The sequence below is a fragment of the Palaemon carinicauda genome, chromosome 8 (genome assembly GCF_036898095.1).
Source record: "Palaemon carinicauda isolate YSFRI2023 chromosome 8, ASM3689809v2, whole genome shotgun sequence".
NCBI lineage: Eukaryota > Metazoa > Arthropoda > Malacostraca > Decapoda > Palaemonidae > Palaemon > Palaemon carinicauda.
The window spans coordinates 157068645-157085331 of NC_090732.1; the positions used below are offsets into that span (position 1 = coordinate 157068645).

A 16687-nucleotide genomic window follows, 5' to 3' on the forward strand; every position below is an offset into this window, starting at 1 on the left:
GCAGTTATTTTATTTGGCCTTGAGAGGCCTACTCGCGTAGTGGAAATATATTGCCATTTTCTCCATCGTCAATATATAGTCATTTTACGTTTCTTATCCGTACTTTGTTATTTTTATGTTAATATATCATGATTTTGTGCTTTTTTTATTCAGTTTGATGTGAACTTTATTTTCCAGAATGCTGTAATTTAAAAATAAAGAATATTTTACTAAAAATGTGGGAAGAATGTCTAAAACTCTTCATTGGGAACCTAATATCCCCATCATCTTACCAAGCCGAATACATCTGTCTTGAAAGATGAGTGTTTGATCTCTCTCTCTCTCTCTCTCTCTCTCTCTCTCTCTCTCTCTCTCTCTCTCTCTCTCTCTCTCTCTCAAACAAACAAACAAACAAACAAAAATGGTTTGGAGGTAAACTCAACAGATTATACTGCACTATTTCATATTTATGGAGCTGTTATTATTACAGTGATACCTCTAAATACAAAATTAATTTGTTCCTGAGAGGCTTTCGTATCATGATTTTTTTTTTTCGTATAATCAGGGCAGTTTTACTTGTAAGTCACCTAATTTGATCCAAGCCCTACAAAACACCACAATAAATTCTATTATAAAGCTATAACCACAATGAAATACAGCTATATACATTTAATTCATTCAATATACCTAACCTAGTTGTTAATACCTGTAAATGAAGTTGTTATTAGCACATAATGTAATGGTAATTGAAAAATAATACAATACGTACAGTACTGTACTGCACAATGCTCTCCATATATGAAATATACAGTACCATACAAACTGTACTTTATTTATGCTAACCGTATGTAGAGAGGTATATTTTCTATCACGCAGAACCAGAGGTAGGGGTTTTATTAATCAGATTTTTACAGTTAGGCAGATATGCGAGAAATATTTAGCAAAAGGTAAGGAAGTGTATGTTGCGTTTATGGATCTGGAGAAAGCGTATGATAGAGTTGATAGGGAAGCAATGTGGAATGTGATGAGGTTTTATGGAGTTGGTGGAAGGTTGTTGCAAGCAGTGAAAAGTTTCTACAAATGTAGTAAAGCATGTTTTTATGAATAGATCTTACCTGGCAGTTATATATATATAGCTGAGTCTCCGACTGCGGCAGAATTTAATCGAAAATCGCGGCAACTGCCTTGTGGTGGTTGTGTGGTTAGATGGTTAACAACCCTTACAGGTTGGTACTTGGAATCGTTCCCGTTTTCTGTTCCTCGGATTATCTCTGCCGGCCGGATCGACAACATCGTTGGTCCGCCTTTCAGAGTTTTTCGGATCACTTTCCCTTCATCGCCTTTTTGGACTTCGTTTTTGGTGAAGTACACTGTGTTGGGATTTGGCAATCGTGTTTTTTTTTTTTTTTTTTTTTTTTTTTTTTTTTTTTTTTTTTTTTTTTTTTTTTTTTTCCTTTATTATCATGAGTGAGAAAATTCAGTATCGTGTTTGTGCGAATGATATTTGCAAGGTGAGGTTGCCGAAAATTTCGGTTGACCCTCACACTATCTGTATGGGTTGCAGGGGGTTTGAATGTGCTTTAGATAATAAGTGCAAGGAATGCGAGGTTTTAAGTGATGATGATTGTTTAGCTATGAAGCGCTATGTGCGCAAACTTGAGATTGATAGAGTTAGAAGAGCTAAATCAAAGTCAAAGTCTGCTAGTGAGTCTAGCTTAGATTTATCTATTGACCCTTTGCTTGTAACCCCTTTGGAAGGTATTCCTTCCCCAAATGTAGTGACTCCTGCCCCTTCTACAGGATCTGTGCCTACGGATGACCCTGGGTATGCTAAATTAGCTGCTGAATTGGAGGCCATTAAAGCTCAGTTGGAGGCCTTTAAAGGTAAGGGTGTAGGGGAAATTAGTGCTTGTGAAAGTGCAGTGGAGGTGGCGACTGATCGAATCTGTTATACCCCTAGGTCTAGACCTCTACCAAGCTCCCAGGACCAAGGGAGAAGGTATGTCGAAAGCCAAAAGGGAGTGAGAGGTGCTTATCCTCGGTCAGTCAGTCGTCGCCTCAGACAGTCCTGTTGCGATCTCCCAGGCTGTTCTTGACCGCTGTAGGAAAGGCGTGTCGGATTCGTTTGTGTCTTTGCCTGATCGTTCTCCCAGACGTAATTGGCGTTACGAATCAAGACCAATGAAGAGAGGGTGGAACCGGGACGTGCAGTCTCGCTCTCCCTCTCCCGGTTCGAGTAGCCGAGACCCTGATCCTTCGGAAGACGATTTCGATGTTCTTGTTAAAAGGGCGAAACAGAGAGTCCTTAGTCCAGTTAATCCTGCTAGACTCCCTGCTTCTTCTGCCAGCGCTCCCAGTCAAGCCGTACGACAACTGCCGTCTTCGGCACCGCGAGAGCCAGTGGAGGTTGCTAAAGCTTTCATGGTTGTTATGCAGGAACAACTTTCATCATTAGTTAAAGCTTTCAGCCATCCTTCTCAGTCCGTCAGACGTAAGGACGTCTCTTTGCCTGTTAAGAGATCTTCTTCTAAGAGAGATTTTAGTATCTCTCCCAAGAAACCTCTGCGCACTTCGTCGGCCATACGACAACGCACACCCTCTTCATCGGCACGCTGCCAGGAATTGCCTTCCCCCCTCTCCCGGCGCCAGGACGATACTGCCTCTCGTTCTCGGCGCCGTGACGATTCCGTTTCCCTTTCGAAACGCCTGGACGTTACTGCCTCGTTTTCTAGGAAACAGAATGAATGCAGTCGGCATTTTCAAGGCGAAGGCAGCCTGCATCTTCAGGACGCTTCCGTTTCTCGTCATCGTGACGATACTGCCTCTCGTCATCGTGACGATACCGCTTTTCGTCATCGTGACGATACTGCTTCTCGCCGACTGGATGTTGGCGGCGCTCGGCGCCAGGATTCAAACAGCTCTCGCTGCCAGACTGCTGGCAGCCCAACTCTTCGGGATGTTATCCTTGTGCAGGACCTCGAAGATATTTTGGAAGAGGAAGAAAAACCTGCCGACTCTTCTAGCGATTACAAGGTTCTTTCTCGCTCTCTTTTGGAACTTTATAGGGAGGAATTTCAACCTTCGGCCCCTCGTTCTCCTCAGTCTCAATTTACCAGGAAGAAAGCTACTAAGTCTTTGGCCTTCATCAAAATGAAACTTTCAATTTCGGCCAGGAAAGCTCTCGCTAAAGTGGATGATTGGATGAAGGAACGGAAACAAGCTGTCAAGACCACCTTTTCTTTTCCACCGTCTCGGCTCGCTTCCAAGGCCGGTATGTGGTATGAGACAGGGGAACCTTTGGGGTTAGGAGTGCCTTCCTCCTCCCAAGGTGACTTCTCAGCTCTTGTGGACTTGGCAAGAAGGCATGCTTTAAAGTCTGCTAAGGTGATGTGGTCCATGTCGGAGCTTGATCACCTCGTCAAGGGAATTTTCAGGGTTTTCGAGGTTTTCAGCTTCCTGGACTGGTCTCTCGGGACTCTGGCCAGGAAGTCTGAACTCCTGGAGGACGCGAAGGACCTGACGAGTATCATGTCCTGCATGGACAAAGCTCTAAGGGATGGAGCTAATGAATTGGCTTCCCTTTTCTCAGCAGGGGTCTTAAAGAAGAGGGCCCTTTTGTGCTCCTTCACCTCTAGATCTGTGACTTGCCCAGAAGTCGGAGCTACTTTACGCCCCTTTTTCACGTCATCTTTTTCCTGAAGCTCTGGTCTGAGACATCTCCCTTTCTCTGGCTCAGAAGGCTACTCAGGACCTTTTGTCTCGGTCGGCTAGAAAGACCTTACCTGTTGCTCCTGCTCCTCTGAAGAAGGAGGAGAAGAAGTTTCAACAGCCCTTTTGGGGCAGGATCTCCTCGAGAGTGGATTTTAGGGGGAGAAGACAAGAGTCAGGGCCAAGGACCAGCAGGGGTGCGTTTAGGCCCCGGTCCAAAAAATGAGATGGAAGTCCTCCAGACACCAGTAGGGGCAAGACTGTCTCGTTTTTGGCAGTCTTGGAAAAGGAGAGGGGCGACACCTGGTCCCTCTCAGTCGTCAAGGAAGGTTACAAGATCCCCTTTTTAAAGAAACCACCTCTCTCAGACTCTCCCCTAGCCTTAGTGGCTCAGTACACCGACGCGGGGAAACGAGAGGCTCTTCTGGAGCTAGTCGACCAGATGTTAGTCAAGGGAGCAATAGAGCCAGTTCAAGACCTCGCCTCCCCAGGCTTTTACAATCGCCTGTTTCTGGTTCCCAAGAACTCTGGTGGATGGAGACCAGTCCTAGATGTCAGCTCTCTGAACGCCTTCGTGGAGAAAACAAAGTTCTCCATGGAGACGACTCAGTCAGTGCTGGCTGCAGTTCGTCCAGGAGACTGGGTGGTTTCTCTCGACCTGCAGGACGCTTATTTTCACGTCCCCATTCATCCGTCTTCGAGGAGATATCTGAGGTTTGTGTTCCAGGGCAAGTGCTTCCAGTTCAGGGCACTTTGCTTTGGTCTCAGCACAGCTCCCCAAGTTTTCACCAGACTAATGGCGAATGTGGCAGGCTGGTTACACCAGGAGGGGATAAGGGTCTCCTTCTATCTAGACAACTGGCTGATCCGGTCACAGTCGAAAGAGAAATGTCTGGAGGACCTAATGAAAAGTTATACGATCACTCAGGACCTGGGACTCATCGTCAACTGGGGAAAGTCTCAGACCGAGCCGAATCAGACTATTCTCTATTTGGGGATAGTTCTGAATTCAGTTCTTTTTCAGGCTTCTCCCTCCAAGGAGAGGCAGACCAGGTGCCTGGACAAAGTCAAAGACTTTTTGAGGAAGCAGGAATGCTCAGCGAAGGAGTGGATGAGTCTGCTGGGAACTCTATCCTCCCTGGAGCAGTTTGTCCCTTTGGGGAGACTGCACATAAGGCCTCTGCAACACTTCCTCGCAAAGGTTTGGAACAGGAAGATCCAGGAGGACACTTTTTCTTTTCCCATTCCGACAGAGATCAAGGATCTTTTAATGTGGTGGCTGGACCCAGCTCTGTTGGGAAAAGGGATCTCCTTGTTCAAGAAGAACCCCGACCTAGTGTTATTCTCAGACGCGTCCGAGTCAGGCTGGGGAGCAACACTAGGGAACAAAGAGGTCTCAGGAATTTGGGAAGGGAGTCAGGTCAGTTGGCATATCAACAGGAAGGAATTGATGGCCATTTTGTTAGGGCTCAAGGCCTTCAAAACCTCGGTGTCGGGAAAGACTGTGGAGATCAATTCCGACAACACCACAGCTCTCGCGTACATGTGGAAGCAAGGGGGAACTCACTCCCTCTCTCTGTTCTCAACTGCGAGAGAGCTTCTCCTCTGGGCGAACGAGAACGAGACCCAGCTGTTGACAAGGTTTGTTCAAGGGCAGAGAAACATCAGGGCAGACATGCTCAGCAGGAGGGGACAGGTCCTTCCTACAGAGTGGACTCTCAACCCGCATGTCTGTTGGAGCCTCTGGAAGTTGTGGGGCAGACCAGTAATAGACCTTTTCGCCTCCGGTCTAAACAAGGGGATCCCCAACTACTGCTCCCTAGTCCCGGACGAGGAAGCTGTTGCAGTGGACGCCTTCTTGATGGATTGGACGGGGCTGGACATGTATGCCTTTCCCCCGTTCAAGATCATCAATCTTTATGTCAGGAAGTTCGCTCTCCTCGATTCGGGACGAATGATCCTAGTGGCTCCATTCTGGCCTGCGAGGGAATGGTTCACCGAAGTGGTAGGGTTGCTGATGGACTTTCCAAGAAGACTCCCGGCAAGTCCAGATCTTCTCAGACAACCCCACTTCGAGAGATTTCACCAAAACCCCCTCGCTCTCAATCTGACTGCCTTCAGACTGTCGAGAAGCTCGTTAGATCTCGAGGCTTTTCGGCACAAGCGGCGAAAGCTATTGCCAGGGCAAGGAGGATCTCTTCACAAAGAGTCTACCAGTCAAAGTGGGAGACCTTTAGAGCTTGGTGCAGGAGGCGCAAGGTTTCCTCGTCCTCTACCTCTCTAAGCCAGATTGCAGACTTTCTTTTGTACCTCAGGCAGGATGCTAAGCTGGCTGTATCTACCATTAAAGGATACAGGAGCATGCTCTCAACCGTCTTTAGGCATAGAGGCTTAGAGTTATCTCAGAATAAGGACTTGCAGGACCTCATTAGGTCTTATGAGACAACGAAGCAGGTGCACTTAAGACCCCCTTCTTGGAACCTGGATGTGGTGCTTAAGTTTTTGTGCTCCAGGAAGTTTGAGCCTATCTCGCAAACTTCTCTGCGAGATGTGACTAAGAAAACCCTCTTCCTTTTGTCTCTAGCAACTGCCAGGAGGATCAGCGAGGTCCAGGCAATCGAGAAGCGTGTCGGCTTCACCCTAAATGGAGCGGTTTGTTCCTTGAGGTTCGACTTTCTCGCCAAGAATGAGAACCCTTCGAAACCCTGGCCTAGGACTTTTGAAGTCCCTAACCTCACGAATCTAGTAGGTCAGGAACAGGAAAGCCTCCTCTGCCCGGTTAGGGCTCTCAAGGCTTATTTGGCCCACACTAAGAGCATGAGGGGTGCTTCCAACTCCTTATGGTGTTCGGTGAAGGATCCTCAAAAACCCCTGTCAAAGAACGCTTTGTCCTTTTTCCTGAGGGAAACTATTAGGGAAGCCCACCTCTTTTGTGAGGAAGAAAACTTCGCCTTGTTAAAAGTACGGGCTCACGAAGTAAGGGCCATTGCTGCTTCGCTGGCATACCGGAAAAATATGTCAGTTAAGCAGATCATGGACGCAACGTTCTTGAGGAGCAACTCTGTCTTCGCTTCTCATTATCTCAGAGAGGTAAGAGTGGACTATGACAAGTGTTATACCTTGGGCCCATACGTAGCTGCGGCTTCTGTATTAGGCAAAGGAGTTACTACCCCCTCTCAACCTTAGTTTATGTACTTGTATTTGGGTTTGTGTTTTTTATGGTTGTCTGAGGTCCTCGTCCTGTGGTACGGTTCCCTCAGTCCAGATAGATAGTTTATATCTATTTCTGCAAGGTTAGATGGTTAGCTTTAGTAAGGTTGCAGGTTTTTTATATGGGAAGGTAGTTTTCTGAAGTCTAGTCAAGTTGTTGGTCCTACCCCTTTGACAGACTCGATTGAGTTGTTTGCAGCGTAGCAGGTCTACTCCTGGCTGAACACTCCTAAGGGAAAGCGACTCTAGAGGCAGTTACCTTTGAAGTCAGCTACCTTAGCAGGTAAGGAATCAAGGTGTTTGTTCTCCTACAACTCTTTTGTTGTTTCCCCAACTATGTTTTTCTGTCAGTTTCCCTCCTCCAAATGTGTGAATCAGCTATATATATATATAACTGCCAGGTAAGTTCTATTCATAAAAATGGAGTTTTTATGATAAAACAAAGTTTTATGAATACTTACCTGGCAGTTATATATATATTTTAAAGCCCACCCACCTCCCCTCAGGAGACAGGTCGGGCAAAGATAATCTGAGGAACAGAAAACGGGAATGATTCCAAGTACCACCCTGTAAGGGTTGTTAACCATCTAACCACACAACCACCACAAGGCGGTTGCCGCGATTTTTGATTAAATTCTGCCGCAGTCGGAGACTCAGCTATATATATATAACTGCCAGGTAATTATTCATAAAACTTTGTTTTATCATAAAAACTCCATGTTAGGATAGGAAATGAAGTGAGCGATTAATTTCCGGTGAGAGTGGGACTGAGACAGGGATGTGTGATGTCGCCGTGGTTGTTTAACTTGTATGTTGATGGAGTGGTAAGAGAGGTGAATGCTCGAGTGCTTGGATGAGGATTGAAACTGGTAGACGAGAATGACCATGAATAGGAGGTAAATCAGTTGTTGTTTGCGGATGATACAGTACTGGTTGCAGACGGGGAAGAGAAGCTTGACCGATTAGTGACAGAATTTGGAAGGGTGTGCGAGAGAAGGAAGTTGAGAGTTAATGTGGGTAAAATTAAGGTTATGAGATGTATGAGAAGGGAGGGTGGTGCGAGGTTGAATATCATGTTGAATGGAGAGTTACTTGAGGCTGTGGATCAGTTTAAGTACTTGGGGTCTGTTGTTGCAGCAAATGGTGGAGTGGAAGCAGATGTACGTCAGAGAGTGAATGAAGGATGCAAAGTGTTGGGGGCAGTTAAGGGAGTAGTAAAAAATAGAGGTTGGGCATGAATGTAAAGAGAGTTCTGTATGAGAAAGTGACTGTACTAACTGTGATGTATGGATCGGAGTTTTGGGGAATGAAAGTGATGGAGAGACAGAAATTGAATGTGTTTGAGATGAAGTGTCTAAGGAGTATGGCTGGTGTATCTCGAGTAGATAGGGTTAGGAACGAAGTAGTAAGGGTGAAAACGGGTGTAAGAGATGAGTCAGCAGCTAGAGTGGATATGAATGTGTTGAGGTGGTTTGGCCATGTTGAGAGAATGGAAAATGGCTGTCTGCTAAAGAAGGTGATGAATGTAAGAGTTGATGGGAGAAGTACAAGAGGAAGGCCAAGGTTTGGGTGGATGGATGGAGTGAAGGAAGCTCTGGGTGATAGGAGGATAGATGTGAGAGAGGCAAGACCCATTGATTATTCACTAAATTCTGCACTGATTAGCGCAAAAAATACGTAAAAAACCAAACACTACAGCTGATGCTCAGAGATAAACTTTACTCGACTGAGATTCGATGGAAGGACCGACCGATGCTGTCCTAGTGAGAAGCCTCTCTCATACTCGGCCACCTGGCGGCCACATAGGGAACTGCCTCGTATCTCAATTTTTTCTCGTATCAGGACAGAAATTTGCTTTAAATTTTCCTTGTATCTCAAATTTCTCGTGCGTTGGAACACTCGTATCTCAAGGTGTTACTGTATATGAAAATTATGATATAACACATCAGAACTTATGTAATACTATATTAACTTTATATACTGTTTTGAATATATTAAGAAATAGTATGAACAATACTCTTTGTTATTGATTCATATATGTTTCAGCTGATCTGATCACAGCTCCCAAAATACTTTGATCGTTAAGATACACCCGAAATTTAAAACAAAAGTACATAAATTTTTAATTGAAGCACAATCAACTATGTAAATAATCCTAATTTTCTAGAATGCAATAATGTTTCTGAAAAGAAATCAGATATTATAAGCTATGATGAGAGAGAGAGAGAGAGAGAGAGAGAGAGAGAGGAGAGAGAGAGAGAGAGAGAGAGAGAGAGAGAGAGAGAGAGAGAGAGAGAGAGAGAGAGAGAGGAGAGAGAGAGAGAGAGAGGAGAGAGAGAGAGAGGAGAGAGAGAGAGAGAATATTATTACCAAGATATTTATGTTTTTAGTTTATAAATTAAGCTTTATTTCTGTTTAAGAAAGTATGAAAATAAAACAATTTTTGAGTTTCAGCAAAGTTTACAACTAGTTAATGAGATTATGTAAGCATACCATCTATGTCTACGTACAGCCACTACTGTAAATCAGTTGTTGTTTGTGGATGATACTGTACTGGTTGCAGACACAGAAGAGAAGCTTGTCCGATTAGTGATAGAATTTGGAAGAGTGTGTGAGAGAAGGAAGTTGAGAGTTAATGTGGGTAAGAGTAAGGTTATGAGATGTACGAGAAGGGAAGGTGGTGCAAGGTTGAATGTCATGTTGAATGGAGAGTTACTTGAGGCTGTGGATCAGTTTAAGTACTTGGGGTCTGTTGCTGCAGCAAATGGTGGAGTGGAAGCAGATGTACGTCAGAGAGTGAATGAAGGTTGCAAAGTGTTGGGGGCAGTTAAGGGAGTAGTAAAAAATAGAGGGTTGGGCATGAATGTAAAAAGAGTTCTATATGAGAAAGTGATTGTACCAACTGTGATGTATGGATCGGAGTTGTGGGGAATGAAAGTGATGGAGAGACAGAAATTGAATGTGTTTGAGATGAAGTGTCTAAGGAGTATGGCTGGTGTATCTCGAGTAGATAGGGTTAGGAACGAAGTGGTGAGAGTGAGAACGGGTGTAAGAAATGAGTTAGCAGCTAGAGTGGATATGAATGTGTTGAGGTGGTTTGGCCATGTTGAGAGAATGGAAAATGGCTGTCTGCTAAAGAAGGTGATGAATGCAAGAGTTGATGGGAGAAGTACAAGAGGAAGGCCAAGGTTTGGGTGGATGGATGGACTGAAGAAAGCTCTGGGTGATAGGAGGATAGATGTGAGAGAGGCAAGAGAGCGTGCTAGAAATAGGAATGAATGGCGAGCGATTGTGACGCAGTTCCGGTAGGCCCTGCTGCTGCCTCCGATGCCTTAGATGACCGCGGAGGTAGCAGCATTAGGGGATTCAGCATTATGAAGCTTCATCTGTGGTGGATAATGTGGGAGGGTGGGCTCTGGCACCCTAGCAGTACCAGTTGAACTCGATTGAGTCCCTTGTTAGGCTGGAGGAAAGTAGAGAGTAGAGGTCCCCTTTTTTGTTTTGTTTCATTTGTTGATGTCGGCTACCCCCCAAAATTGGGGGAAGTGCCTTGGTATATGTATGTATGATGTTTTTACTGTAACGATAAAATTAATTCTTATTTTTAATTTACTTAAAAACACAACAGTATTTGATTATACTGAGCACATATGTTGTTTAGTCAAACCTTCTAAACTCTTATGTAAGAAGATAAAATCATACGATTATTAAAACGCAATAGCTGTTTATTTTTTTTTTCTGTTTTTGGGGGTGTAATACCTGTATGCGTTTATGCAATTAGTATACTGTAATGTTACCGACGATACATTTATCATTATCTTTTGATTTTTCTAGCCCCTTTAAGTAGAAGGTGGAATAGATATAATTACCAGGGTACTGTACTGTAGATAAAGCATACTGCACAAGAGACAAGGAGTTGCGTCATGATTCAAGAAAACGTGTAGGCTAAGTGCGTTGTCTGAAAGAAAACGCCGAACACTTACAGTTACAGCTCTACTATAGTGATATTACTGTACATATATTACAGTAATATACACTACGGTATCAGCGAGTATTAGAATACAGTATTACTTGATAGGAACAAATGTTTTGTTATACAGAACAGTAAGGGGATGATGACGACTCAGTAAATATTTACTTTAGCAGAATACTGCACTGTAGCCTTACTGTGTCCAGTACGTAGTTTACATGTGTGTACATGTTCTGTACACTGTACATATGATTATAAACTGTGATAGAAACCAAGTAAAAACAATACTATACAGTATTTACTGTGTTAATTATCAGCTCAGGCACCCGTTGATGGCGAGGGTCAGTGACTTTTTAGGTTAGGAGGTAGCCTTTCTAGTGCATCCCATATTTGCATTTTTTTTTTTTTTTTTTTTTTTTTTTTTTTTTTTTGCCTGTATCTAACCCAACTATTGCTAAAAACGAGTGCCGACTGTATTGAAAATTTCTATACGGTGTTTGTTTTTACAAGGCTTTTCAGTACAGTGTTTTCTTCGCTATAGATGGCTGTAGGCAACTTGTTTTCAAAGCTTAGTTGAAGGTAAGGGGAAGGTTGTAGTTGGAGGATAAACAAAAACTGATGACATTGTTTTGTGAGGTTTGCCTACTAGCAACAATAAATATGAAGTATAAACTTAATTGACTCTATTTCATGAATACTTTTCAAGGAAGCATTAAAGATTTGTTTTCAATTACAAATACTGTACTGAGTTGTATTTACAGAAAATATTGTATAGAGTGTTATATGTCAAAGCTGATGCCTTGGTTAACTCTTTTTGACATGCTATTAAATTAACTTATGAATAAGCTCTTGGAACAGAACTCTACATGGTTGAGGTACATTTGTATATATCAAATTGGATGTCTTCCTTTTTGTAATATAGCATTTCTCAAATATTAGGAGGATGCATTGAAACATGATATAATGCTATAGTGTAGTTAAATATATTGAAATTTTTTTTTCAGGGTTTTGGAGCGTGTTGGTCCGAGGCAGTTAGCAGCTCATGTTCGTACACTTTGTGATTTCTTAGTGTTGGAGTTTTCTAATAGTGCAGGAGGTCAGCATGTAACAAAATATGTTGAAACAATGAACAGCATCATTTGGGTTTACAACATAGTTCCAATAGATAGACTAATGTTATGTCTGGTAAGTACAAGTACAGCATTATTTTGTTTTTAACACCTTTACAGAAAACAACATTATTTATTTCAAATGAAATAGTATGACAATAAATTTAATGAATTACAACAATTTGCCTTATCCGGCAAGATAACCTTTATTCCGTGAGACATTGTCTGTATCCATTGTCTCCTTTCAAAACTTTTCTGTCCCAGAACTGAACAAATAATCTCAACTTCGCTCACAGCCAAGTCATGTGTTGTCTTTCCTGGTCTTGGAAATGTTGTTACTTTTGTTGTATAGCTAACTTATAAATTATAAAAAAAATTTGAGTTTCCAGTTTTTTTTTCTTTCAAAAAGATATACCAGTATACTGCTAGTAATGAAACAATGTAGCAGTAAATGGGAAGTACAGCAGCATGCTGAGATTTCCCCTTTCAGTTTCTCCTTCACAGCTGCTGTGTTAAGATGTCCCCCTTCCAGATTATTATGAGTTTTTATTGCATTTCAAGTTAGCTTGCCCACTCATTTTGTTAACATTTCTGCACAGGGTTTTCAATAACCCTGGTGAGTATTCAGATATCTTATGGTTCCTCTCCAGAAATATGTTTCAGTTAGTGTTTAAGGAACGGAAGAATAATTCTTCCTTTAAAAGACTGGACACAACACCTCCCTTTCATTATGGAGGATATCCCTCTTACCAAAGGGGCATAGGTTTCCATTAAGGAAGGTATGTCCCCCAACTTACCGCAGTGGGGGATGCCTGCAAAGTTATTGGGCAAGGTAGCAGTTCTTCGGGATAGATCCCTTGGCAATAGAAGTATTTCGCTGAAGGTACCGCGCCCCATTCATGAGCTGTCTCCCTCCACTAACTCGGACTGCGACAATCCCGTCTTTTTATATGAAGGGATCCCAGAAAGACCTCTTACGAGAGGGAGAATTGTCTTAAATGCTCTGGAAGAATGCTAAAGATGACGGGTCTCCAGGTTTCTTCAGCAACATCTTCCTGGTAGAGAAATCTGGAGACCTGTCATAGACCTTTTCTGCTTGAATCAGTTTGTGTTTTAAACAAGTTTTAAGATACACACCAAGTACAGTAATTCAGGCAATCAGAAAGAATGACTTCCAGCTGACCATAGACCAGAAAAATGCCTAGTTCCAAAACCCTGTCCATCCAAAGTCAAAGAAGTACCTGCATTTCCTTTTCAGAAAGAAAGTATACCAATTCAAGGTGCTATGCTTCATGAAATGTGTCCACAATACCACAAGTATTTACTCATTTGTTCACTCTGGATGACTGCCTTCTCCTAGCAGAGTTAAGGTCCCAACTCCTTCCTCCTTACTCGATTTTTATCAAGAGCTGGGGGTCTCACTAAACTTGGAGAAGTCCACCCTAGTCCCTCAACACCACCTACAGTACTTTGGCATGGTTAAAGATTGGCCCAAGCCAGAGTGTATCCATCTTGAAACAGGATTCAGAGGTTCAGACAGGTTGCAGCTTCCTTTCTGGAAATGGATTTCCTTCCAGCTCACTCATGGCAGAAGCTCCTGAACCATCTTTCCTCCCTAGAGAAACCAGTATCCTTTGGAAGGATGCTTCTTCACTCTTGACAATGGGCACTAAAGAGCTGATGGTCGCAGATATCAGGACCCCATCAGCTCTTTTGAAGATCCCTGAGATGTGAAGACAGATCTCTCGTGGTGGCTGAAGGAGAAGAATCTGTTAGCTTGAACTCTCCTACAAGCTTCAACTCAAGAGTTTCTTTTTTTCAGATGCTTCTTGCCAAAGGAGGAGAGCCTATTTAAGAAAGGAACAGTTTTCTGGTACATGGTCACAGTAAGACAAGTATTTCAACATAAATTATCAAGAGTTGAAGGGTTGAAGGCGGCATATTTAGCGTTACTAAACTTTTCAGAGACAATCCACTTTTTCAAGGAGGCATGAAAGATTTTTTTAAAAGTTTAATTACATTCACAAGGTCAAGTTATGTTGAACAAAGCTTAAATTATTCTACTCTGCTATAGGCCTAGGCCAACTACTATACTAGATGCCTAGGTTGACTGTCTTGAACTTACAAACAAATTAACTAATTAACTTGTGAACAATCTTTCAGAATGGAACTTATTCACTAGTTGAGGTATATCAGTATTATACTGTACTGTTTTATTTTAATAAAGTACTTTACAGTCAATATAATATACATACATCTATTATTACTGTATATAAGCATAGACTATTTTGCAGTACTTACCGTAATGTACTTTAGTTTTATTGTTTGCTATTATAACTAATATTGTGCAAATATCCCAGTTTTCTCACTCCCTTATTGATAAAATGCAGTATTTCACTTAACCCAGAACAGTTTTGTAAATAGAGCTAAACTCATCATAAAGGTAAAAAAGTATACTATACCTGCATTATTTGTGTATAAGGTTTGATATAAGTTTTCTTTTGACAGGCACTCCGTACTCAAGAAGGAAGTGAAGCCCATGTATGTTTCTTCATCATACAACTTCTTTTACTGAAGCCTCCAGAATTAAGAAATCGTGTTCAGGATTTTGTCAAGGATAACTCCCCAGACCATTGGAGGCAAAGTAACTGGTAAGATAGTTGAACTCTTCATATTTTGAATACAGTAATTTGTTACCATGTCGTGGTTCACTTATCATGTCCTCAGTATATTGCAGATTGTTTAATTTGTTACTATGTAAATCTATATTGTGGACTCCTCATAATATCGTGGGTGTCTAAAAATGTTTAGAATTTTTTTTTTTTTTTTTGAAGAGTAAGTTTTGTTCTGAAAATTAATACAGTAATTTGTTAAATGAAAATACAGTAAAGTACAGTCAACTCTTGTTATCCACATCTTAAGCATTCATGAATTTCTTATAATGCTAAATACTAATTTGACACCAAAATGCCAAAGAACAATAGCCCGAACGTGAAATTTAGAGTTATAAATCGCTAAAAACAGTGTAATGTTAAAAAGTGTAAGTCAGAACATGAAATTTAACATAGAAATTGACAAATAATACTATACAGCGCTGTATTAAAAATCACCGAAGAAAGTATCAAAAGATAAAACTAAAGAATTAGATTTCAGCAAATGCTGTTAATTATATGTGAGCATATTCTCGATACTGTCACCTTGAGGTCAGCTGACGGCAAACCAAAATTAAAACCTTTGGGTAATTGCTGTTGTTGAAAAACAGCTTGAATTGATAAAAGAAAAGTACAAAAATGCTTGAATGAATGGTTAACATCAAAACCATTATTTTTTAAGCTTATTTTATTACATATATGTTATGTTATGTTGGATAAAACCAGAAACCAGCTGAGGAAATTGAAAGTGGCTCATGTAGCCTTTTGAACATAGATTTAAGCAAAGTATAAATTTATTTTGTGTAGTTTTCAATTGGTACACTTTGAAAGAATGAATATTTATGTTTCTTCTGCTATATGTACTGTTAGCCCTCTTAATTGGGGGGTTGGTTAGGTAACAGAGACAGGCAGAAAAGTGAGAATCTACAAATACCTGCTGTGCAAATGAGAGTTAACGCCTTACATAACAACTCGCTACCCGTTGCCTATGTGCTGTCGACTAAGACACTAGTAACCAACTGTATTGCCTGATATTTTCACTTGCTTTCTAACACGGTATAAGTATTGTGTTAATGAATTACCGCATTTCAGTAAGTGTACAGCACACATACACACGTGTTACGTACATGATAAGACTACAGTATACGCAACACGAGTCATCGCAACACTCACAGTGCAGTAACAACAAAACACTGTTATTCCTATCTAATTTATCACTTGCTGATACTGTGGTGCATATTACTGTAATATATATACAATACTATTACTATAGTACAGCTTAATTAGCTTAGGTACCACTCATAAGTGTAAGCTGTTTCCAGGAGGTTGACTTGCACCATTTTGTCGCTGTTTTCGGCAGTACGACTTGCACGGTTTTATCAAGTCACCGCACTAGCCTACATTACATATTGTGTATATTTTTTTTATTTATGTACAGTAGTGTAAAGCATAGTTAATATAACAATATAGTGTTGTACTGTACAGTATGTAACAATGAAAATTAAATATAAAAATTGTATATTGTATTCAAACGCCACTAACCAGTTTCGTATGAAGTTCTACGCAGTTTCATGTCGTCATGCATGATGCAACTCTTGAAGCGTCGTCTTTTGCATACATACATACATATTGTATGTACTACAGTTCTATAAACTCACTACAGTATGTACACACTGTTACCTGCTGTATGTATATCATACCGTACAAAGTTTAAAGGGAGAAAATAAATACATTCATTAGTGAAATTAAAGCAATTTAGGAAATAACAAAAGTAGCGTACATAGTGATCAAGTATGTTTTGTGTGTATGGTACATCTACCTTTTTTCACCAGAATACTGTATGTACAGTTTGTTCTGACACAAGTACTCACCGAGAACTACTTTTCTGTGGAGTCACTTGGTGACCTCTCAATCTCGACCAAGGTTTTCCCGCCGTTACCCCCCCTACCCCGCTCTATATAGGTTTTACCCCCGCCGCCAGAGAATGCGCCCTGAGGGCAGGATTAGGGCAGGTCACTGCCTCTCTGGGTCAGCATCGCCATTAAGTTCTTGGTCGTGAG

At 41.6% G+C, this 16687-nt stretch overlaps 2 protein-coding genes across 2 annotated transcripts in view; one reads left to right on the forward strand and one right to left on the reverse strand.

The window, feature by feature from the left end:
- The window catches only part of LOC137646049 (mediator of RNA polymerase II transcription subunit 23-like), a 714542-nt gene that overhangs the window by 212816 nt on the left and 485039 nt on the right, over window positions 1-16687 (reverse strand). The window lies entirely within an intron of this gene.
- Window positions 1-16687, forward strand: part of LOC137644755 (mediator of RNA polymerase II transcription subunit 23-like) — a 74301-nt gene that overhangs the window by 26218 nt on the left and 31396 nt on the right. The window contains exons 5-6 of the mRNA XM_068377652.1: window positions 11872-12052; window positions 14485-14627. Of these exons, the coding sequence (XP_068233753.1) occupies window positions 11872-12052; window positions 14485-14627 (324 nt within the window). The remainder of the gene's footprint in view (window positions 1-11871; window positions 12053-14484; window positions 14628-16687) is intronic.